The 25194-nt window shown below is 44.1% G+C and overlaps 1 protein-coding gene across 2 annotated transcripts; it reads left to right on the forward strand.

Annotated features, from left to right (window-relative positions):
• Window positions 1–178: 178 nt before the first annotated feature.
• Window positions 179–24707, forward strand: Mpzl3 (myelin protein zero like 3). Of its 2 annotated transcripts, none has more exons than XM_006989829.4 (6): window positions 179–341; window positions 8191–8357; window positions 13081–13291; window positions 15063–15228; window positions 18217–18280; window positions 21939–24707. In XM_006989829.4, the coding sequence occupies exons 1-6, from the start codon at window positions 266–268 to the stop codon at window positions 21963–21965; spliced, it is 711 nt and encodes a 236-aa protein (XP_006989891.1). In that variant the 5' UTR covers window positions 179–265; the 3' UTR covers window positions 21966–24707. The 2 variants fall into 2 exon arrangements, with proteins under 2 accessions (XP_006989891.1, XP_076432276.1); XM_076576161.1 differs by lacking the exon at window positions 179–341 and adding an exon at window positions 6043–6081.
• Window positions 24708–25194: the final 487 nt, after the last annotated feature.

A 25194-nucleotide genomic window follows, 5' to 3' on the forward strand; every position in this document is an offset into this window, starting at 1 on the left:
GCATGCAGAATTCCAGGAAAATAAAATTGTTTCCCCAAAGTCCGTAGCCAATTTGAAGCAGAAGAGAGCAATAAGATCCTTCTTGAGAGTCCAAGAATTGCTGATCAGGGAAACCAGGTAGGATTCTGGTAACAAGCCTTGCCCCTGAGGTAAATCCGGATGGCCATTTCAAAGGTGTCTCCCGCGATGACGTCACTTCCGGCACCACCTGCGTGGTCCCCGGGAGCTGTACACAAGGTGTGCAAGTGTCGGAGGAGCTGTCGGGATGCAGCAGCCAAGAGGAGCAGCAGGAGGCCGTGGCTGCGCTCTCTTCCCACTCCTGAGCATTCTGTTTGTCCAAGGTGAGTCCGCCAGCTGGCTGGGCTCCACTTCCGGCCTGGGGGGGGTCAGGAAAGATGGTCGCTCTTCCGGTTCCGGGTTGAGGGGTCTCAGAAACCCCCCGCTCGGTTGCTGGGAGGGAGGGGACGTGGGAGGATGGTTTTCCCCGGCTGGTGCCACCCACTGCGGAGAGTTGGTCCCGGGTCCGTCGCGGAGCTCTCGGAGCCTGACCTGTGGGACTTGGCTCTCCCTGGGTGATGCCACGACCGGATGAAACCGGAGCGAGCTCAGGCTTTGCGGACGCTCGCTGTTCGTGTCCGAGATTGTCAGTGATTGTCTGCCGGGACTCGGTACTGCTGTGGCACCCTGGCCAGAGATGGGCGATTCTGTTTGTCCCAGTTATTTTGAGAGACACAGTCATGATTAGAGGCTGGGGAAAAAAGAAAAGAGAAAGAAAGGGGCGGGGGGAGGGGAGAAAATCATGCTTTGGTAATTTTATTTCAGGGGCTATGAAATAAAACATTTTCGAGAAGCGTTATAGTGTGATTTTTCTTAGAGCAGGCATATTGTTGAAGAAAAGGCAGCTACCTTAGCACTTCATGAGCATTCTAAAGTATAAAAGACACGGGAGTTCTTTTGAAAGTCTAGTTTTTGACTGTTGTCAGCAGTACAGTGTTGACATAATGACAATATTGTGAAGTTTGGATAATTTTGCTTTCGTGCTATTCCAAATTTCTAAAATTGAATCCAAACTAATTGACTTCACTTTGAGGTGCAAATGTTTCCTGATTACTTTTTCTGTGTCTGTTTGTGTCTTCCTAAGAAATAAAGTGCTAGGATAGCTAGCATTAGAATGAGTTGTTGTAACATGCCCCTGAAATGTGGTCATTTCTGAAAGGGATCTTTAGTAGTTGTATAAATATGAACACATTTAGGTGGCGGAGTCTCATCAGGTAAGGTGAGGAGGTTTTTTTTACTTATCTGGTGACTAATCTGCACACTGCCAGCACACTCCCTGCTCCCTCCCAGCTACCTGTGTCATCATAAGTGTCCAGATTTTCATCTGAGTTCTTTTTGCAATAGAGTCTTATGTCACTTCCCATAAACTCCTCCCTCTCTCTCTCTCTCTCTCTCTCTCTCTCTCTCTCTCTCTCTCTCTCTCTCTCTCTCTCTCTCTCTCTCTCTTGTTTTCACACAACATGGGTGTTGGGGAGAAATGTTCAAATATTGTCCCATTAAGAAAAAAAATTCTAGTCGGGCGGTGGTGGTGCACGCCTTTTATCCCAGCACTCGGGAGGTAGAGCCAGGTCGATCTCTGTGAGTTCGAGGCCAGCCTGGGCTACCAAGTGAGTTCCAGGAAAGGCACAAAGCTACACAGAGAAACCCTGTCTCAAAAAACCAAAAAAACAAAACAAAACAAAAAAACCAAAACCCCCCCCCCCAAAAAAAAAGAAAGAAAGAAAAAGAAAAAAAATTCTAGAAATGGTGGTCTTTCTGTAAACCTCAAAGAGCCGATGTCACATCTAGCTGAACAAATGGTTCAACGTAAGTTAATTTGTGGGGGGTGCTGGTGAGATGAACCGGTGGGTTAAGGTGCTCGCCACGTAATCCTGAGGACCTGGTTCCATCTCCAGAACCTACATACAGGTAGAAGGAGAGATCCAGCTCAACAGAATTGCCTCTAACCTCTACATGTGTGCACATGCTCTAATAATAGTTTTTAAGTTATTGATCTCTGGTTACTTCTTGAATAGATTTGTGTTCCTCAGCCACTCCTCCAAGTCTTCTTGAATAGATTTATATTTTGCCTTAAAAACCAGTCAGCCAACCAACCATCCAACCAAGGGGGCTGGGGAGATGGTTCAGAAGTTAAGGGCACTTGTTGCTCTTCTACAGACTGGTTTAATTACCAATATCCAGATGGTGGCTCACAAGGCTTTATAACTCCAATCCCAGGAAATCAGATGCCCTCTCTGGCCTCCAAGGATGCCAGACATGCAAGTTCTGCACAGGCATACATGCAGGCAAAACACTCAAACACATAAAATAAAAATAAAGGTAAAAAAAAAAAAGCACAAATTTGTTGGTATCTAGCTCACTCACATGCTTATTCATTCATTAAATATACAGTTTAATAATTTTTAGTATGCACTAAATTATGCAATCATTACAACCAATTTTAGAATATTTTCATTACCCTAAAGAGAAATCCCACACCCATTCCTACCTTACCACAGGCTCTGGAAACCACCAATTTACTGTCTTTACTTATGCCTCTGTCTGTTCTGGGCATTTCATACACCGTAAACCAGGTGTGCCCCTTTGCGACTAGCTGTTTTCACTTAGCATGCTTTCAGTGTGTCATCTGTCTTTTGTTTGTTTGTTTTTGTTTTTATTTTCTGTGTCTCTTTTGAATCTTAGGTGATAGAATTTGCTTCCCCACAAGTGTTTATTTGCTATCCCTCTTCAAAGATAGAACCCCTTAAATTGTTATCTTGTTTGAATTGGCCTGAAGTTGTAAGTCTGATCCTGCTTATTTTAGTTGGCTAAGTATATAGTAATGATAGACTGGGGGCTTGGGGATGTAGCTCAGTTGGTAGAGTGTTTGCCTAGCTTGGATGAAATCTTGGATTCAATCCCTAGTATTGCAAAAACAGGGGATGGTGGCACATGTCTAATCCTAGCACTAGGAAAGTGAAGGAAGGAAGATAAGAAGTTCAGGGTCATCCTCAGCTATGTAGTGAATGTGAATCTAACCTGAGAAACATCAGATCCTGTCTGGAAAAAAAAAAAACAAAAAAAAACAAAAAAACAATAGAAGAAGGAGCGGGAGGATGAGGAAGCAATAATGATAGAGAACCAGCCCAGGATTATACTTTTCTCATTTTCATGTAAGTGCAAGTACTATGTAAATTCAAGATGGAGAGATTTACATTTTGGAAAATGGGATGTATAAAATTAGGGGCTATGTTTTGTCATGTTTAATTTCTACCAGCTGTAAAATTATTTGTGTTAGAATGTGATTTTCTTTTCTCACCTCCATTAATTGGTTTTTAAAATTTTTTTATGGTTTTTATTTGGCCAAAATAAATGTCAAATCAGAGCATTGTGATCCCATCACTTGAGATGCTGAGGCAGGAGGATCAGGTGTTAGAGACCAGTCTAGCCTTGGCTACATAGCATGATCTCAAGGAAAAAAAACCAAATAAAACAAAAATTAAATCTGAAAGGATATTATGCTAAAATGGGGAGATTTGAATGTATATAACATAGGATTAGGAAGATTTTAAAGAAGAGAATTGATAGAAATATGGAGAGGGAAGAGGACTGAAGGGAAGGGTTGGAGAAAGGGAGGGAGGGAGAGGGAAGGAAGAGATGGAGAGAGTGGGGAGGAAGAGAGGAAGAGACCAGGACTCTGGAGAGCTGGCTGGAGGAAGCATGGAGGTTCTGATTTCTAACTCTAACCAGACCTTGTCTTTGCTCTAAAGTAGGTGTTAGTAACCATTCCCAGTAATGGAACAAGAGTGAACATTTCAGACTGTGCACGCACCTGCTCTCTCCTGCATCTCCTGTCTCTGCCAAGTGTGCAAAAGCAGCCACAAACTAATGTGGTTGTATTTTAATAAAACTCCGTTTACGTAAAGATGTTGAAATGTTTTAGCTGTTTGCTGGAAGACCACTGGAGATGGATTGGTTTGGACAATCTGGGTTACCTGCAGAGCTGAGAACAGGGTCACTGCTAATTATTACGAGTTTGCTCCCTTCTCACAAGAGCCATTTGCTCCTACTTGAGTCATGGGTCGTAGATTGCTGACCCCTGATGTATGATTCTTTTTAGACATTATCCCTTAGGTATCAAAGACATCTGAACTTCCCCAGAATCAGATTCACCTCCCCCCCCCCCAAGCCTACTTTCCCTCTTTGAGTGAGTGGCTTTTCTAAGTAGAAACTGAGAGTCATTCTTGACCCCTTCCTTCCTTCTCATGCTAATTTCTTATGGGAACTGTCTATACATTCGGGTGATACTTTTTTCCTCCTTTAGTACACCAGCCCAATCTAGAAGTGATTAGCAAGAACTGATCTTTTCCTGAATGGATACAGTCGGACGCATCGACAGAGGTGTTGAGAATTCCATAAGGAAGGTGATAGGGAGAAAGTGAGTGAGCAGTGAACACATGTTCTAACACTAGTAATCATGGTGATCTCTCAGTTTCTCCGTCTGCCTTCTTCCCTCAGAATCTTTGCCCTGATGGTGCTTGTATTTTGTGGAGGAAAGGGCTTTTATAAATCAGGTGTGGTCATGGCATATGTGCTTGGGTAGTATTGTATTATGGGAACTTGAGAGGAAGAGCAAAGAACTTCAGGGAATTTGGGTATCAGAAAGTGGGCTGGTATTCAAGCTGGTGGTGAAGGTGTGGGCTGGTATTTGAGCTGGTAGTGGAGGTATGGGCTGGTATTTGAGCTGGTGATGGAGGTATGGGCTGGTATTCGAGGTGGTGGTGAAGGTATGGGCTGGTATTCGAGGTGGTGGTGAAGGTGTGGGCTGGTATTTGAGTGGTGGTGAAGGTTTGTGAATGTTGGGGTGTGGTGGGGAGCAACTCTGGCAGGATGGTGGGAATGGGGAGATCCTTCCAGACAAAGATATATTCAAAGAAAAGCATAGAGACATGAAAAGACGTAATATCTTTGGAAAATGACTGGTCAGTCCAGACATAGTGAATGGGTTAGGATGGGTAGTTGGCAGGTGTCTGAGACAGACTATTCCTGTTTAGATTTTAATTCACAGCCCAGAATTTTTAGTATGGGTGGTGTCCACTTTAATAATAATAGTTGATATTTGTTAAAAGTTTTTATCTTGAGGACTCTACGAAACATCCTATGTGTATTTATTATTTGTTTGCTTGCTTATTTATTGTGGTCCTAGGGAGAGAACACAGGCTCACACACTCCACCACGGAGCTGTACCCAGGCCTGTATGTGTTTAAAGTGTATTGGATGTTCACAGTGATCCTAGGAGGTTATTCTTTCCATTCACCAATGGAACAGTTGAAGCCTGTGCAGGTTAGGAAACTTTGACCTAGGCCTCACAGCCTGAAGGCAGGTGGGCTAGAGCTTGATGCATTTCTGGTTAACTCTAAATTACCCCTTCGAGCTCTATATTGTACTTAGGTTTTAGGCAAAAAACATAGGATGAGGAACCTGTGTAATTTGTGGGTTCATTCTACCTTTCAGGTTTTAGACCTGACTCTCCGGTGCTGAATAGGATTTTTCTTCAAGTTCATGGGTCAGGAGTGAGTGAGGGCTTGAGAATGAAGGCTTTTTCTGGCAGAGGAATGAGCATTTACAAAGGCATGCAAGAAATGGCAAGTTTAGTGTGGCAATCAGAAAGGATGCTGTTCAGGGAACCAGATGGCCATCATCTTTGAGATGGGCCGGATTCTTACTAAAGGCCTTACTAGCAAGCTCTGTCTTGGTCTCCTCCTTTCAGGAGGAATGTGACCAGACGAGATTGTTCAGAGAGGTGTGAGAGAATGATTCAAAGCCGGCAGAGGTAAAGGTACTGGGACAGTGACTCAGATACGCCAGCAGTAGGAAAGGTCGAGAGCCTGTGGGAGAAACAGGAGGCGATATCAGCAGGCGTGGGGCGTTTGCTCGAGGTAGGTAGGCCTTCTGGGTGGTGTACGTGTTTTAACCCATGTAGTGCTCACAGGGACCTAGAGGGAAGCCCCATTTCTGCCAGGATGAGCAAACTGAAGGAGTCAGGTAGCTTGTTGAACTGCTCAGAGCCAGTGATAAGGGCTGGGGTTTGAACTCAGATCTTCTGGCTTCGGCATCTTTGTGTTCAATCATTACACCATCCTGCCTTGCCAGAAAGACTGGATTTTGAGGCAGGGTGTGGATTTACTCTTTTCTGAAATCTTGTTATGCTCTATGCCCTTGGCTACCAGAAGAACCTTGGATTCTTGAGGTAGAGAAGGAAGCAGGAAAACCAGAGGATAGTGTTTTAACTTCCTAAAACAGTGCTCTCCAGTGGGAGACAGATTTTTATTCACTGCTTTCCCAACAGCACATGGTTGGAAGAAAGTGCCTGGTTTTTGGTTTTTGTCTTCCTTCCTTCCTTCCTTCCTTCCTTCCTTCCTTCCTTCCTTCCTTCCTTCCTTCCTTCCTCCCTCCCTCCCTCCCTCCCTCCCTCCCTCCCTCCCTCCCTCCCTCCCTCTCTCTCTTTCTCTCTTTCTCTCTTTCTCTCTTTCTCTCTCTCTTTCTCTCTTTCTCTCTTTCTCTCTTTCTCTCTTTCTCTCTTTCTCTCTTTCTCTCTTTCTCTCTTTCTCTCTTTCTCTCTTTCTCTCTTTCTTTCTTTCTTTCTTTCTTTCTTTCTTTCTTTCTTTCTTTCTTTCTTTCTTTCTTTCTTTCTTTCTGAGAGATGGAGTGTCAAAGTTGGAATGAATGGTTTAGAAAGACCACACTCTGCCGGCTTTAAAAGTGATATCTTACTTTTACATTGTAGAACACATTCAATTATATTTTTCCTCTCCATAATTTACATTCTTTTTCTTTTTTTTCTTTTTTCTTTTTTTCTTTTTCTTTTTTCTTTTTTTTTTTTTTTGATGCTAAGTATAGAACCTGGGGCCTTCCAAGTTAAGGCAGGTGCTCTGCCCTTGAACTACACCTCCAGCCAGCCCTCCGTAATTTACTTTTAATAGGTGTGTGATTCACTACCCAGCTTTGAGAGCAAGCACAGCTGGGTGTGGTGGTACATGCCTGTAATCCTAGGTCTTAGAAGACTGAGTCAGGAGGACTGTGAATTTAGGCCAGACTTGGCAACATAGCAAAGCCCTGTCTCAAGAAAAAGGAGGAGGAGAGGAAGGAGAGGGAAAAGAGGAGGAGGAAGAGGTGTTAGAGAGAAGGATCAGCAGTTTAGAGCACTTACTATTCTTCCAGAAGACCAGAGTTCAGTTCCTCGTACCCACATCACACGGCTCGCAAAACTCCATCTCTAGGGGATAAAGCCTCTTGTCTCCATTGGCACTTGTGTGGATGAACACACACACACACACACACACACACACACACACACACACACACACTTAAAAAGAATAAAAATAATTTTTAAAAAAGAGGAGGGGGAGGAGGAGAAGACTAGATATAACCCTTTAAGATAATTTAAAACATAAATTTCCTATTTGTATTTTCTATCCTCATTTTGATACTGGTTAAAGCACTAGTAGCTTCATCGTGCTGTGATCATATTGTGTTTGGTTGAGTCTCTCTCTCTTTTGTTTTGTTTTGTTTTTCTTTTTTCGAGACAGAATTTCTCTGTATAGCCTTAGCTGTTCTTAGCTGTCCTGGAACTCCCTCTGTAGACCAGGCTGGCTTTGAACTCACAGAGATCTGATTGCCTCTGCCTCTGCCTCCAGAGTGCTGGGATTAAAGACGTGTGCCACCACTGCTTGAGTCTCTTAGACCTCATAAAAGCTGCTGTATTCCTGGAGCATGTGTGTGTGAGGGGGTGTTGGGGAGGGCACAGAATGAGAAGGAGTGGGTAGCGTTGCCTTTTAGTTATTATGGGCAACCTTCCTTGTTTGTATTTAATTTAACGACAAGCCTGTGTTTGGAAAAAAATGCTAGTGTGATTAGGTTTTTAATTTTTACTCAACTATTTACTGTGATTTGAGACTATAAAATGATAAAATGTTATTAAAGATTAATGGGACTTAGCTCCTTGTTCCTCATGGATTTGTCTGAAAATACATTGAGGACCCTGGCTTTTGGAGAGATCCCTAAAAGTGATACAAAGCATCTATAGTGCTCACTCACATTTGCATAATCCAACAAAACGACTACATTGTAAGTGTTTGGGCTTGCCTCTGTTAGGTGTGCGTACCGTCCTTTCTTTGGAGATCAGTGCTGATGCCCACGTCCGAGGATATGTTGGAGAAAATATCAAGTTGAAATGCACCTTCAAGTCATCTTCCGATGTCACTGACAAACTGACCATAGACTGGACGTACCGCCCCCCCAGCAGCAGTCGCACAGAATCCGTAAGTGTAGACTTTCTAGAAAGGTTCTTTGAGTGCCTGGCATGGTGGCACACACCTGTCATTTCAGTGATGGTGAGGATGGAAGATCAGGAATTCAAGGCCGTCCTCAGCAGCACAGCAGGCTCAAAGCCAGCTTGATCTACCCTTAAGAAAAGAAAGCAAGCCCGTGCCCTCGTTCAGGGAACACAGAGGCTCCTGTTCTGCAAGCCTGATGACCTGAGTTCGATTCCTGAAACCCATGGGGGAAGGAGAGAGTCAACTCTCTAAAGTTGTCTTCTGATATCTACGTGTGAACCATAGCACTAAAATTCCTACATGGACATCCCACACACCCCTACACACACACACACACACACACACACACACACACACACACACTCAGAGTTAAATTTAGAAAAAGCAATAAAAATAAATAGGTCTTTGGAGTGAGTCAGTCTTCCGCCCCGTATGATATCTGTTTAATCACACAGAGCCTTTTGCTCTGCCATGTAAGACTCTTGCACATTATCTCAAGGAAAAAATGATCAGAAACCAAGAGGAAATGTGGTTTAACTTGGTTGCCTTGTTGTTTCCTTCGGTGTGGCGTTACAGCTTCGTTTTAGATCTGATGTACTAAAAAGGGCATCTCCAGGACGTGGGCTAGAGGAATTCCCCACTCACGTCACTGCATCCTTTCTCTGAAAGCTGCTCCAATCCTGCTGTTTCAGTGGGTGTGTCTGTCTGAGAACCCCACAGTCTGTAGATTTATCTTGGCTGCTCCTCTGGTCATGTAAATATCTGCAGTGATTTACGTAGCTGCCTTTGAAGGAAACGGTGGCACCTTGTCTTGGTGACAGATGGTCATGCAATATTAGAAGCAATATACTTTAGTCACACATATAAAACACATTTATGGTTCAAGTCCCATTATGGATGTTTAATTAGAGATTACAATGCTGTAAAAACCCTTTCTCTTTATAGTTCCATCAGTGGCCTTAGTTCAGGATGGGTGCTATTTAAGAATATATTTGAATGTTGGGGCTGAAGAGATGGCTCAGCGGTTAAGAGCATTGAGCGCTCTTCCAGAGGACCTGGGTTCAATTCCCAGCACCCACATGCTGGCTTACAACTTCCTGTAACTCCAGTTCCAAGGGGAATCAGAAACCCTGTTATGACCTCCCTGGGTACCAGGCATGCACGAATGCACAGACATACATACATACAGGAAAAACACCCATACATATAAAGTAGTCTTTAAAAAATGTTTAAAAATGTGAATGTCACAGCCATATATAAATCGGATTTGTTTTCTTTACATTTTATTTATTTATTTATTTATTTTTGTGGGCGTGCTACTGTGGGTGTATGAAGGACAGAGGACAAGTTTCAGAATCTAATTTTCTCCTTCCACCCCTTGGATTCTGGGGGTGAGCTCAGGCCTTCAGGCTGCGTGGCAAGGCGCCTTTACACACTGAGCTGTCTCGCTGTCCCCAGACTGGATTTTAAAGAGTGTTCTTTTCTCCCTTCTCCTCCACTGGAAGGAAAACTGCCTTTCATCTTAGTGACTCCGCTTTGCCTTGTTCATCAGGAGCTGTTCCTGGGTGCCGTGGTATGGAGTAGGTCAGGTAACTGGCCAAGGAGACAAGGCTGGAGTCGAGCTTCCTGTCGCTTTAGGTTTAAAATAGTTCACTTTATTCTGACTTGTCAGGAGGCCGTGGCTGACCTTATTTGGCTCTGCTTCCTTGTCCGAAAGTAGGACAGAGTGAGCAGTAGGGAGCTTCTTAGGTCAGAAACCCTATATGCAGACGGTGCTTCTCTTGGAGCACTGTTCTGTGAACCCAGTCAGAAAGCAGCGATCTCATCTGAGTTGGAATCCGTGGCATTTAAGACTCTTGCAGCTCAAGGTTGTGTGTGGAGAAGTGGTTAGTTTGTCAGGCTTACCAAGGAGCGAGGATTGGGGAGGTCACTAATTTAATGTGTAATTCATGAATTAGATTAATCTGGAAGGTACACAGCAGGCCTTGTTTTGTCAATGAGGAATTTATTTTATTTTTATTTTTTATTTTTTTCTTTTTGGTTTTTTTGAGACAGGGTTTCTTTATGTAGTTTTGGTGCCTATCCTGGATCTCACTCTGTAGACCAGGCTGGCCTCGAACTCACAGAGATCCGCCTAGCTCTGCCTCCCGAGTGCTGGGACTAAAGGCGTGCACCACCACTGCCTGGCTCAACGAGAAATTTTTAAGGCTTTTATCCTGATGATTGATGGGAGGCCTGTTTTTTGGAGACAGGCTTTTGCTCTGCTCTTGAAGTTAGTATATCAGTGAGGCTGAGGTGATATTCACAGCATCCCTCCTGCCTCTGCCTCCTGAGTATGGGAGTACAGGCCCACGCCATCATGTTGGCTTGGTAGGCCTCTTCTGTCTCCCCCTCTGGAACACTCGTCACATATACATTAGTTCTTACTGTCTATAATTACCAACATGTGAGCTCCATGAGAACAGAGGCCATGCCTGTGTGGTGCCCACTGTATCCTGTTCCTTTGCACGCCTGGAACATGGGAGGTGTGCTAAGTGTCTGTGAAGGGAATTCTTGATGAAATTAACCAGTGAGTGATGCAGCATCTTCTCGGAGGAATTTGTTCTTCACAATTAGGCAATTCGGTGGTTGGAAACGCCTGCTGTCCTAAATGGGAAGGTAGCAAGTAAACAGAGAAAGAGGGAAGCCTTCTGTCTTGCATAAGAGTCATGTTGACTGTCCTACCTGCTTGCCACACCTTCAGGCGTAAATATGTGCTTTTGGTGACCAAGTGTCCGGTCATCAAGTCCAAAGCAGTGTCGCCTTAATACAGCAGATACTCATTGTGCACGTCTCAGGCATTTGATGTGAGCTTGTATTAACTGCCACAGGAGACAACCCGAGAGAGACTGGATTGTCTTACACCTGCCCAGAGATTTGGAAAATGAAAATCTCCCTCTTGTCCCTTGCTAACTGTGTGCCTTTGAGTACCTTGCTTCATATTTTGATTTGGGTCTCATTTCTCTTCCTGTAAGTTCAGAATAGTTACACCTGCCTCACATGCTTTGGTGATGTTATAAGGGCCAAGTGAGTAAACAGTGAAAGTCATTTGCAAACCATGAAAAACAAACATTGGGTGTCACTTTAGAGTACGGTTTCTCTACTTCGGCACTGTTGACATTTAAGCCTACGGAGATGTCTAGTGCATCATGGGAAGTTGAGCAGGGCCCTTGACGTCTACCCACTGGGTGCCTGAAGTCACATCTCTAGTTGCCACAACCAAAGTACACCAAGGGAACAAATAACCCGATTAAGCTTAGGCAGAAGATCTGAGCAGACATTTCTCAAAGGAAGCAATATCAGTGGTCAGATATATGAAAAAATCTCAGTGCCTCTAATTATAAAGGAAGTAAAAATAAAACTGAAATGAGATGGGGCTGGAGAGATGGCTCAGAGGTTAAGCGTGTACACTGCTTTTGCTGAGGACCTGAGTTTGGTTCCCAGTACCATATTGGGTGGCTCACAGGGGCCTGTAACTCCAGCTCCAGGGGATTTGATGCCATCTCTGGCCTCTGTGGGTATGTACCTACACCCATGTGCATGCACACACATGCAAGCACACACAGAAACACACATGCACACATAATGAAAAAGTAATAAAAATAAATCTTAAAAAGACAAATGACGATAAGGATTGGTCCTGATGTAAATAATACAGCTAATTTAGAAAATGGCATGGCAGTTCCTCAAAAACAAAAGTAGTTGGGAGATGTAGCTTTAGTGGTAGAGCTTGGCGGGCACAAGGCCCAGAGGGCAAGTCTCAGCACCACACGAAAAGTCACATTGTGCTCCATAAATGTTATACACAATTATTATTTGTCAATTAGAAATAAAGAAATACAGTTTAAAACTTGGTGGGAAAGAGAATCTGTCTGCATTGTCAAATGTTTTGTGGAGAATTGAAGGTGCCCCTGCTTGAGAGTCATTACCTGGGGGCTTTAGGGAGAATTTGGAAGAAAGTTCTTGTTTAGATCTCTTTCTCTTTGTGTGTGTATGTTTGTGTGTGTGTTTACATGTGTATGGGTTTGTGTATGTGTGTGTGTACATATGTGTATGGGTGTGTGTGTGTATATGTGTGTGTATGTGTATATGTACATATGTGTATGGATGTGTGTGTACATATGTGTATGGGTGTGTGTATGTTTGTGTGTGTTTATATGTGTATGGATGTGTGTGTATGTGTGTGTGTACATATGTTTATGGGTGTGTGTGTATATGTGTGTGTGTGTGTGTATGTGTGTGTGTGTGTGTGTGTGTGTGTGTGTGTGTGTGTATTGTAACATGTGAAGGTGCCCTCAGAGGCCAGAAGTGTGGGATCCCCTGGAGCTGAAGTTACAGGTGATTGTGAACTGCCTGATGTGGGTGCTGGGAACTGACTGCAGGTCCTCTGGAAGGACAGTGCTCTGAGCCGCTGAGCCATCTCTTCAGCCATAGGAAAGATTTAAAGGTTGAGATCCCAGGACTCTCTTCGGTCTTTTTCTGATCAGTTTTATTAACCTGTCTCTCTAAGAGAGAGGCGAGAAAAGCATTAAAAACAAAACAAAACAAAACACCGACCGGGGAAAAGAAAACCCTGATTAACAGTTCTTTTTAACTTTGGATCTGCCCAGCTTTTCCTTTCATTGCATTTTCCAAGTTAACCTTTTCTCTCGTGGTATTGCTTTCTCAGATCTTCCACTATCAGTCTTTCCAGTACCCAACGACAGCGGGCACATTCCGAGACCGGATTTCCTGGGTTGGAAATGTGTACAAAGGGGATGCATCCATCAGCATCAGCAAACCCACTCTGAAGGACAATGGGACGTTCAGCTGTGCTGTGAAGAACCCTCCGGACGTGTACCACAATATCCCCCTGACAGAGCTCACGGTCACAGAAAGGGGTAAGCTGCTCCCTGCCAGGCTCCTGCCGTGCTGTGACTCCTCTGGGACTTACCAGTTGGCTTAGAGGATCTGGATCACTGTGTCAAAGTTGTTGTCTTCGTATGCCTGTTAAGATTAAATTTTAAACCATCGATTTATTTTGTATGTGTGTTGGTGTGTAGGCATGCATGCTACAGTATGTGTCTGGAAGTCAGAAGACAACTTGTAGGAGTTGGTGGGAAGAGCCTTTACCGTAGGCTGAGCTCTCTCAGTTTTGATTTTGAAAACGGAATACTCTCTCCCAACGTTGTCAAAGTTTCTGCATTGTCTCTTTCATGTTGTCTTCAGGTGGCTGAATGTGTTGTGGAATGTTGAGAATCCCCCAGGTTCATGAAGGGCGATTGGGAGTGATGAGGAGTCATTCCAGCTGTCCGGTCAGGGTCAGGCTTCGGTTAGGAGACTGTTCGTGGGAAGGCGCTCTCTCTGAGAGTGGGCAGCATTACATTTCTTTTAGGCTACAAAGAGCAGCAGTTTCCTTCTCCTGTGGAGATGAGGTTGTGAATGCCCTTTTTCAAAATGTCCCTCTGGCGACTATTACATCCTTATTTGCACTTGAAACTGAATTTGAACCAAAGATACAGAGACACATTCTGAGTCATTATAACTGCCTTATCGTTTCTTGGGGCTTCCCTTCCTCCTCTATCTCCTCTTGCCTGCCTGCCCTGATTTTCTCCCCTCTTCCCCTCCCCTCCCCCACCTTTTTCTTTGTCATAATCATTATCTGGTTTGGCAATAACTCACTCCACATTTACATAATCATACCCCTGGCAGGAGTAGAGTTCATTTTTCTAGAAGGCAGTTTAGTAGTAGAAGTCATATTTCCTAAAATTATATTCTCTTAAAAATATATTCCCTACAATTCTACTTTAAAATTTCATCTTAAGAGACAGAGCTAGCCAGGCAGTGGTGGCGCATGCCTTTAATCCCAGCACTCGGGAGGCAGAGCCAGGCGGATCTCTGTGAGTTCGAGGCCAGCCTGGGCTACCAAGTGAGTTCCAGGAAAGGTGCAAAGCTACACAGAGAAAGCCTGTCTTGAAAAACCAAAAAAAAAAAAAAAAAAAAAAAGAGAGAGAGAGAGAGAGAGAGAGAGACAGAGCTAAACACCAGGATTTAGGAGTGGTCATTTTAATATGATTTGTGGAGTCAAAGAATTTGAAATAACTTGAATGTTCAAAGTTAGAGGATTGATTTGCTAATTGATTCAGTATGGTAGAATACTATGTATTGTGTTTTTGTTTGTTTGTTTGTTTGGACAGAGCCTCACTACGTAGCTCTGGCTTTTCTAGAACTTACTTTGTAAACTACGAGGCTGGCCTTGAACTCATGGAGATCGCTTGCCTTTGCCTTCTGGCTGAAAAGACCTTTATAATCAGGACCTTTATCATCATCATCATATATATATGTATATATATATGTATATATATATAATATATATAATATATATATATATATATTTAGATCATGTGTTAAGCCAAAATAGTGTGAAAAATAGGACTTCTGCTCTTACAAATATGCATCCTGCCCCATATGTGTTTTTAGACTCCTGGAAAGAACTCCTAGGTGACAGAGTTATGTGTATGTGTTTATGCTTCTTGCATTTCTTTATGTTTTCTGTGATGAATTTATTCCTTTTGTGATTAGAAGCATGAGCGAAGGCAGGGAGCTGAAGAAGCCTGGGCCTGATCTGAAGTAAGGCTGCATGGGCACAGCCTCTCTCTGTGTTTCCTACAGGTTTTGGCACCATGCTATCCTCTGTGGCCCTTCTCTCCATCCTCGTCTTCATCCCCTCGGCAGTGGTGGTCATCCTGCTGCTGGTGAGGATGGGGAGGAAAGCAGCGGGGGTGAAGAAGAGGAGCAGGTCTGGCTATAAGAAGTCTTCCATTGAAGTCTCCGACGAGTAAGTCCCACCGTGGGCCTATTTCCTTCTCACGGCTCTGAGCTGGGGCAGACTTTTCTTTTCTCCTTTTTTTTTTTTTTTTTTTTTTTTTTTTTGGCACTGAGCTAATGTCTCCTGACAGAATATGCATGAGCAATGAAGGAGACTTTGAGAACAGCCCTGAGAACAGGGCAAAGGAAATTTAAATAAGATGTCCTGTGCGTGGTCAGCAGATGCTCTGACAGGGCCAAATGGGTGTAGTTACTGCCTTGGTCACTGTTCTGGTGCCGTGACGAGACACAGTGACCAAGGCAACTCTAGTAACAGAAATCATGTCACTGGGGGCTGGTTTACAGGTTCAGAGGCTTGGTCCTTTGTTATCATGGTAGGAACATGGCAGTAAGCACGGTGCTGGAGAAAGATCTGAGAGCTACATCCTGATCTGGAGAGAGAGACAGAGACACTGGCCCTAGCATGGGCTTTGGAAACCTTAAATCCCATTCCAGTGACATACTTCAGCCAACAAGGCCACACTTCCTAATCCTTCTAATCCTATCAAAGAGTTCCACTTTCTGGTGACTAAGCATTCAAATATATGAGCCTTATTCATATATTCATTCTTATTCACACCACCACAGTTATCAAAAGCATTTATTAATCACCATTCTGCCAGTGGGCAAGCACCATCCAGTAGTTTCCCAGGAACAGATTTACTTTTTAAAAGGAACTAAAATGTACATTAAAGCTCTGTAGCCAGCATGAGGTGCACACCTTTGATCCCAGCACTCAGGAGGCAGAAGCAGGCAGGTTTCTGTGAGTTCAAGTCCAGCCTGATTTACATAATGAGTTCTAGGCCAGCCAAGGATACATAGTGAGACCCTGTCTCAACAAAACAAACCTTATGGATTAGGGAGTTTTACCTTGGGAAGTTCTAAAGTTTTCTCTCTGTCTGTGTGTTTATTTATTTACTGGAGAAAGACTTCCATTTTCAAGGAATCTGTAACTAACACACACATACACACACACACACACACACACACACACACACACACACACACACACACACACGGAAAGAATTATTGGCAAAAATACCAGTGTCTGTTTCTAAATATGGTATATAAAACCCTTTGTGGTCTGTTCCTAGGTCACATTGTTTCCATCATTTGCTCTCACTCACTCTATAGTCCAGCTATAGTCAGCTTGTGTTTTTTTTTTCTCCTAGATATACTATAGTAAGTTGTGTATATGTACATGTCTGTCTGTCTCTACCTGTCTAATTGGAACTATAAGGGTTCAGCCCCTTGATAGTCCCCTCCCAGAGTCTGGGAAGAATCTACAACCAGCTGATAATTAATATTTGATTATAGGAAATGAATCTACGTACACAGAACGCCTTAGTCCATACACTTTATTCTTCTGAGTCAGTTCTCTCTCTACAAGCTTCTATTCCACTCTCATGCCTAGCTCCTTTCTTGCCTGAGTTCTCTCTACATTTATCTGCTGTCCCCTCTAAGTTCTATCTTAATTCTCTCATTTTAGTTCTGCCCCATCTAGGTTCTCATCCATCTAGTTCCTTCCCATCTTAGCTCCTCTCCCATCTCCTTTCTCATCTTGTTTTTCCTAATCTTGTTCCTCCCCATCTGGCTCTTCCTCATCTTCCATCTTGTTCCTCTAGTACTCTCTTCTAGCCCTTTAATCTAGTTCTTCCCATCTAGTTCATTCCTCTCCAGTTCTTACCCATCTAGTTCTTCCATTCTCTTTTCTCTTCTCCGTCTCGTCCTCAAGTTTTCCCCCAAATCCTCCTCTAAGTTTCCTTATCCCTCTCCACTCCCTCATCTCTCTGTCATTCAGTTATAAAACCAAGCAATAGCAATCCTCTGGCCAAGCAAGGTCACCAGGATTGAATTCTTACAGGGCCATAAAGGCAGATAAGAGTTTTCCTTAGGGAAATAAATCAGGCTTTCTTTTACAACCCTAAAAGGGAGTAGTAAAGGAGAAGGTCAACTGTCAGCTAACGATCGGTTAGTATATCAAGAAAAGGGGATTTATGTGCTCAGTCTACATTCCTAGAAATGGTCAAGTAAGACGTTAGGAGTCTATAATGTTAGTAAGGCTGTATAAGAAAGGAGGGTCTCAGCTTAAATTGCACAAGAAATAAAGCTATCCTCCTGACCTAGGAGACAGGCATTGTTTCCATAAGGGTGTACCTTAGTTCAGGAGATCATTTGGCCTTGGATGCTTGATAGGTATTTTAGATAAATACACTGTTAGGAGTTCTTGGGAGCACACATAGCATATAAGAAAATCATGTAGGAACCAGCTAATATATATACAAAAGCTAAAAATATCACCAAGACTTCTTCAGCCATGACTTGACCTTCGGAAAAGTCTTTGACTTTTCTAAGCAGTAGCTTTTGCCATTGTAGCTGATCCATTACATTTTCCTGTGGCCTGCCACACTTGTCCGTCCATCTATTCATCCATCCATTTTTTTTCCTCCTGACTCCAACATTCCTGGAATCACCCTTCCCTCTCTCATTTGTCTGGAGCTTTCTTACCCTCCAGGACCAAGCTGAAATGTCCCCTTCTCATCACACTCCGTGAGTCCTGAACAGACAGCTGGTCCCTCCCTGCCCGGTGCTGCGTAGCAGTTCCACCCTGTTAGAACATTATGGGATTGTATTACAGTACACATTGGTTCTCACAGTTCTCGCTGGCATGGCATTGGGAGGAATCAACAGACCAGGTCCTCTTTACCTCTGTTTGTGCTCCAGCCGTGGCTGGTGTTTGGCACTTTTCTGAGTGAATGATGGTGACTAGCTGCTTCTTCTCTAGCACTTGCTGGGTGTTCTGATACACGTCTCATACACATTTATTTCTTACTTATTCCTAAGGACTCTGTTTCAGGGTTGGCTATAAAACCACTCATGTGATTTCAGTACCTGAGCTTGGAATTGTCCTCTGCTAAGCACAGTGACAGCTGAGTTTTGCTTTGTGTTCATTCCACAGCACTGACCAGGAGGACAACAATGACTGCATGACAAAGCTTTGTGTCCGCTGTGCCGAGTGTCTGGTAGGTGCCCTGTTTCTTTTGTTTGGTGTTTGCTCCTCTTCCTGCCTATTTGAAGGATCCTTTGATCTCAAGACAAACAGACACATGCCAGCCAGCACAAGAAAGTATGAACCAGGGTCTCTGGGAACCCCTACCAATTCTCAACTTGATTTTTTTTTTGAAAAATAAAATTTAGATTTTTTTAAAGTATAAGAGTGTTATGCATGCATGTATGTCTGTGTACCACCAATATGCCTGGTGTCTGCAGAGGTCAGAAGAGGGTGTTTGACTGCCTGCAGCTGGACTTACAGATGGTTGTGACCCACCATATGGGAGCTTGGAACAAAACCCAGGTCCTCTGTAAGAGTAACAAGTGCTCTTAACGGCTCAGCCATCTCTCCAGCCCTCATTTTAAAAATTACATTTGTTTATTTATGCTACCATGTGTGTATGGAGGTCAAAGGACAACTTATGGGAGTTGATTTTCTCCTTTTACCATGTGGGTCCCAGGGATCCAACTCACGTCATCAGGCTTGACAGCAAGCTCCTGTACCCACTGAGCCTTCTCATCGCTCCGTGATTTTATTTTCTGTTTCATGGGTGTAGAAAAGGGGGCGGTGTAAGCTACTGAAAACAAACAAACAAAAAATCCAAAAGCCCTATTGAATTTTTATAAGGGGATTTCAAGTTTCTCGACTCAGAACCCTGAACTGAACTTCTCTGATGAACCCTAGTATTTTACAGGAAATCAGGATGTACAGCCTTTAGGTGATTTGATTGACGTCTTTTATCACCAAGAAACACTGCATTGGCAGGTCCTCATCTTGGTTTAAATCTCTAAAGGCCAAGTCCCTCTCTGAGCACACACAATGACTCAGGCTTCTCTGTGGCTATCCTGGGATCTAAGGAGCGGGGAAGACTCTGATGTGGTGCAGCTGGAGACGCCTCTGATTCAGCTTGTGATCGGGTGTGAAACGCACCTGCCCCTGAGTCCTCTCTGTCCTCACTGCCACCCAGTACTTCACCAGATGAGTGCAGTCCCATTGCTCACCGGACCTCTCATTACTGTGACTTCTGTGAGCTTGAGGCTCTTGTGAGAGATGAGAAAAAAGTTGTTAGTTTGTGAAGAAGGACCTCGTCTCGACTCTCTAGGGTTTGAATACTTTGATAACACAAAGGAAGAGAGTTATTATCTACATTTCTTGCATTAATTTGTTTAATGATTATTTATTGGCATCTTCTGTGTGTCATGTGTACCATTCTAGGTACTTAGAAAATAGAGGTGAAAAGATAAACATCCCTGCTCTTCAAGGAGAATGTTCTCTCCCTGAAAAACTCACTCACATTCTCTAACATGCAGCTGAAATAGCATCTTGTCTTAAATTGGGGCATAAACATTGACAATTTTTTGAAAATGAGTAAACTGTTCAGTATATTGGGCAATATTTAATCGATAGGATGCTTATGAGCAGCCTCAGAAGGGTGGCATTGAGAGCGCTCCTAAGAGAAGTCAACCGCTAGCCACACAGCTTTCTCGGGGGGGGGGGGGGGAGCTTCTGGAAGAGATTGTGGGTGCAAAGGCTCAGAGGAGAGAGCACGACCTGCCTGTCTAGGAGCAGCAAGGGGGCAGTGTGGAAGGCAAGAGAGGCGGGCAAGAACGGAGGCTGTTGGAGTCAAAGGGTTAACGCAGCATCTAGATCTTGTAGAGGGTTTGGTCACCCTGGACTCTAAATGAAGTGGAGTGCTTTAGAGGGGACTCGAAGAGAAGCACTGTGGACTGATGCGTGTTTTCAGAGTGTCAGTCTAGTTTGTGTGTTGAGAATGGTGGTCAGGGACCACAGCAGGATCAGGGAGCCTAGTCAGTCGGCATCAGCCAGAATCCGAGTAAGAGAAGTCCATGGTAGAGATGGTGAGAAGCGGTTGTATTCTCTATTCTGGCTTGAAAGTGAATTCAGAAGAATTTATTGGCATTTGTTTAAAAAAAAATGAGAAGAAGCAAGGATCATTCCAGAGGTCTATGGGCAACTAGTAGAATAGAACTCACATTTTCTAGAGCAAGATTGAAAATGTTTTAATTAAACCTTAAGATTTTTGTTTTAGACGTGTGAGTGTCTGCCTGCATGTGTGTCTGTGGACCCTGCCCATGCAGTGCTCATGGAGGCCAGAAGAGAACGTAAGATACCCTGGAAATTGAGTTACAGATGGTTGTGAGCCACCCTGGGAGTGCTGGGAATCAAACCCAGGTCTTCTGGAAGGGCAGAGGATGCTCTTAACAACTGAGTCATCTCTCCAGCCCAGAGCAAGATTTAAGAGTAAAATCAGGAGTTGAGTTTGAACATATTAAGTTTGAGATGTGCAGTGGACAGTTATGTTTTCAGAACGGAGGCCTAGTCTGGAGATACGACCTAGAAGCTATTAGGAGATAGAGACTGATGAAGATATACTCATCAAGAAAATAGATTTATGTATATAGGAGAGATCAAAGGACTGAACCTGGAGTTCTCCAAGGCTTCTAGATTAGAAAGGCAAAGAGGAATTACCAAGAGAGGATGAAAAGGGATGACCTTTGAAGTTGGGAGACCACCAAGAGAGTTTGGTATCTTGGGAGATGGGGAAGAGTTTTTCAAGGAACTGGGAGTTCACTGTTGATGTTTTGGTGATGTGGAGGTTACTGGTGATCTTGGCAAAGGTAGCTCCACTGGGATGGTGAGGGTGAAAGGCACTGTGGAAGGGGCAAGAATCATCACAAAGTTACGTTGGAGGAAGTGAGTGCAGACAGCTTTTCTAAGGCAGGATGCAGAGAAATAGGGCAGTGGGTAGAGGATGCTGTGTGCTGAGTTGCCCTCTATGCTGGGCAAAACAGAGCACATTTCTATGCTGTTGTGGGTGATCCAGAGGAGAAGGAAAATTGATGCTGCAAGAGAGAGAGAGGGGAGAATTGCTGAGTTTATCTAGGAGGGGTCACAGGAGGACATAGCTGTAGACGAAGGCGTACGGGCAGTAGAGGAAGCTGGGGGTGGCGGCGCACACCTTTAATTCCAGTACTTGGGAGGCAGAGGCAGGTGGATCTCTCTAAGTTGGAGGCCAGCCTGGTCTACACAGTGAGTTCCAGGACAGCCAAGGCTATACAGAGAAACCCTGTCTCGAAAAACCAACAAAGCAAAAACAAAAAAGGAGAAGAAGAAGTAGAGCTGTACTCAAAAGTACGTTCCGGAGTGCTGGTCAAGAGTGTTGAGAAACTGTTGTCTCATGCAGTTCTGGGAGGTATGTTTTTATTATCCCCATTTCAGAGATGCTGAAGCTCTCACAGAGAAGTGAGATAACTGTGCAGGTCTCAGTGTGCTTTAGCGAGAAAGGTTGGAAGGAGGTAAACGAGCTCCTAACCTCAGCCCTGCACGTTCTGCTGTAGGCAAGCATCTTTTCTGGTGTGTTTAGGTTCTAAAGTACAGTCATAAAGGAAAAGAGAACCATCAGGGCTTCAAAGCAGTAATCAGTCCGCTAGACACATTGTATGGAGGTCCTGTGATGCTCCATGGAACTTAGGTGTGCTGTCAGGGATATCCCACCATTGTTACCCCAAGCTAGGTAGGTTCATTTGGAGACCCCAGACACATGGTCTTTGCCTACATCTGACTGTGGCATTGTAGTGCACAAACATCTGCTATTCTTGCCCCTTTAGGATTCAGACTATGAAGACACGTACTGATGAAGTGTGTGTGTGATGGAAGAATTGTTACCTAACCACAGGAAATACCCCATTCCTCTGGCCAGGAGTGCCACTGGCGGGGAAGCAGTGACAGAAGATCCCCAAGGTCATCGGTGAAGACTTTAAGGACCATTTATTTATTGAAGAAGTGTTTGCTTTGTATTTATAAACTGTTCAGAAACTTCCAGAAGGGACTCATGCCTTCCCTTCTTAACACACTCTGATTGAACAAAGAAGTTCTCATCTTGAACAGAAACACACCCCTTGGTTTCCCTTCGCTCTTGAATGTAGCTCGTGTTTTCTTCCAGTTGCCTGAAGGGGAACACTAAATGCCTGTCTCTCTGCTGATGCCAAAATTGTACTTTTAATGATGTGGAGCTTGTAGCTTCCTGATGATGTGCCAATGAACAACACACCTGTTTGGGATGGGTAACCGTTGCTTCTTCACGCATGTTTTCTGTTGGGAGAACTCAGTGTGCCCTACGTGGTTTAATGGTCGTCGTCGTCAGTTGTGTTTGGGTGACTTGGAGTATTTGGCCCCAATTTCTTTAGACTCAGTAGGCTCACAAGTTGTAGGCTTGCTTTGACGGGGTCTTTTAAGTATTAAAGCGTTACTGTCCAGTCACAGTTAAGGAAACAAGTTTTGAGGTAGAAGAGTCTTCCTCATTTTTCTTGCTAGGTACACTTTGGGCCAAAGAGTCTGCTCTTTTGCGTTCCTACAGCTGACTAATTTGTGGTTTCCTCCTTGGTTTTTCAAGTCAGAGGCCAGAAATGCCTCTTAAGAAGAAGAAGGTTTCTAGGGGCGACTTCTGAAAGACGTTTTGTAGTCCTTTGCTGTAAGTCTTGTCACTTTTCTTGTGTTGTTGTTCAGAACCTTTGCTAGTTCTAAGCTGCACCAGAGGTGGGCATGCAGTTCTGTCTGCAAGCTGCGTTTCTCAGCCCCGGAGATGAGGAAGTGAGGTTGCACAGGACATCTCCCTTCTCTTGCAACCCACACCTCTACTCTCCTGGAGCAGCTCGTGTAAAATTTTAATTTATAATAGGTTTTTTATAAACCATTAAGACGTACCTGACGTGTCAGGAAGGCCTGAGAGCGTGTGTGCAAACAGCCCTCTCTATGGAGTTATAGGCCTCACTTCGATTGTGAGAGTCGCAAATGACCCCTCCCCCAGCCCTGGTCGTTTCAACACGGTGATCTTCTTCATGGTTCTTCCTAAAGTGGCTCGGGAGGGCTCCATATTAGTGTTATATGTTATGTATCTTATAAAAGCCATTCTACTTACCACCAAGATCTTGTTTTTGAGACTGGGATCATTAACTCTGCTTTAAAGATTTGTTAATCTAGCCTGCTGATTCATGAATCTGATGAGCTGATAAGTACTGTGATTTAGCTCTGCTCATGGAAGCCCGTGGAAGAGGAAGAACTGGCCTTTTACATCTCTGGTGGCTAGACCCCATGGTTCTTTGGGGTCTGTCTGTGGCCACTCCAGTGAGACCCTTTCTGACAGATCAACAGAGCAGAAAGCATTCCGGTACCAGGCACAAATAACTGGGCTCTTGCAGATCTGAAGAGAGCGATCCAGTTATGAGGGGGCATGCTGTGGGCCTCTGACAGAGGGGTTACAAGAACCCATTTAAACCGTCACCCCGTGAAAACGAGGGACCAGTTTTGGTGTCTTAGGATTTTCTTGCAAGTGTGTTGTGAGGCTTTGACTAGCTCAGACACTGATGAGTTAGGTGACTGATGCCTGATGAACACACACACACACACACACACACACACACACACACACACACACACTGTTGTGTACCCTGTTTTGAAGTGGTCCTTTCTCTTTTAAAGGACAGACCATGGAAGTCCTTCACTGTAAGGGAGTGAGGCAGTATTTTATTTGCTCTGTGGGTTGGTGGTCGCATCCCAGGCTCAGGCTGTCCTCTTAGTCCCTCTTCACCCTTTTGCCGAGGTTTGCGCTGCTAACTTTTGATAGCTTTTTGATCCTAGGGATGATAAGGCAGTCTACCGAACCCTGCCTTCTTTAAGAATGAATGTAAGATAAAGGCGTTTGTTTGTTTGACTTACTGTTTTAATATCATCTAAGGTGCCATTCTCATACTTTTTTTCTCCCCTTTTGCCGCTCTGTGGCCTCAAACCACATGGCATTATAGCATTGTCTGGAAAGAGATGTAAGTCTTTCATTGTGGTTCTGTCACCTGAGTTTTATGCATTGGGCTCTTAAAACTGTTACAAAATGTGAATTTATAAAGTGCTTTATTTTTCCTCTGTGACCTGTCACTTCAGGCTACTTGGGGACATCTTAACTGTCTGCAGCTCCTGAGTCAGGCAATGGTGCTTGGGAATGGAAAGTTGCACCCCCCATGTGTATGTGTTTGTGTGGGGGGTGGGGTGGGGTGGGATGGGGTAGGGGGTGAAACCTGGAGGCCAAATCCTGAGCCAGAATGTTCTATTGTATCACGGAGTTCCCATTCTGAAGAGAGACTCTCAGAAGATCCATAGAGTGGACCAAGACTCTTGTGTAATTGCACAGTTCAAAACTTTCCTGCCAGAAGAGTCCACTCCGGTGTTGAACTCTTCACTGCTGTATCTCATTGACTTTTAAACTTTAACTTTTTGTTCGTCGGAGGGTATGAGCTGTAAGTATGTATGTATGCTACGTGCACATAGACATCGTGACTCGTGGACTCCTTACTCCACTGTAGTTAATAAACTTCTTTGCACCTGTGGCTACCCTTCTCATGTTTGTCTGCATTAAAATGAGAAGTGTTGTGGGGAAGAGGGGCTTGTGGTTTTCAGCATTGAGAAAGCTGTCTGAGCTGTATGCCGGCAAGACTGACTAGATCCAGCGGCCCGATGGAACCAGCTCACACAGCAGGAGCTGAGGGTTGCATTTCTAGAAATTTTGTGAGCCAAGTGGCAAACTGTTGGCATGAAATAGACTGTAGTGGAAATATTTACATGCAGCCCGTGCAGCATGGTCCTTGAGGTGAGAAAACAGTCAATAGTTTTCAGGACAGGACAAATTCCAAAAGATGAGCATACCCAGGCTTGGGTCAATTCAGTAGAGCTAAGGGTGAATGTGTGTGCGTGAGAACACTAACTTTGAAGTGGTGACTTAAAATGGAAAGGTACCTTGCAGTCAGGAAACCCCAAGTTGTTCCCCAGGATGCCAAAGCTGCTCTAAGTGTTTGCTAGGAGAATAACTTGCTCCCC

The sequence above is a fragment of the Peromyscus maniculatus genome, chromosome 7 (genome assembly GCF_049852395.1).
Source record: "Peromyscus maniculatus bairdii isolate BWxNUB_F1_BW_parent chromosome 7, HU_Pman_BW_mat_3.1, whole genome shotgun sequence".
Taxonomy (NCBI): domain Eukaryota; kingdom Metazoa; phylum Chordata; class Mammalia; order Rodentia; family Cricetidae; genus Peromyscus; species Peromyscus maniculatus.

Excerpts from the sequence above, each read along its gene's own strand:
- Mpzl3 (XM_006989829.4), top strand. The coding sequence starts at position 266 with ATGCAGCAGCCAAGAGGAGCAGCAGGAGGCCGTGGCTGCGCTCTCTTC. Across the intron at positions 8,358-13,080 it reads GCAGCAGTCGCACAGAATCC|ATCTTCCACTATCAGTCTTT; the intron begins GTAAGTGTAGAC and ends TTGCTTTCTCAG. Across the intron at positions 13,292-15,062 it reads GCTCACGGTCACAGAAAGGG|GTTTTGGCACCATGCTATCC; the intron begins GTAAGCTGCTCC and ends TGTTTCCTACAG.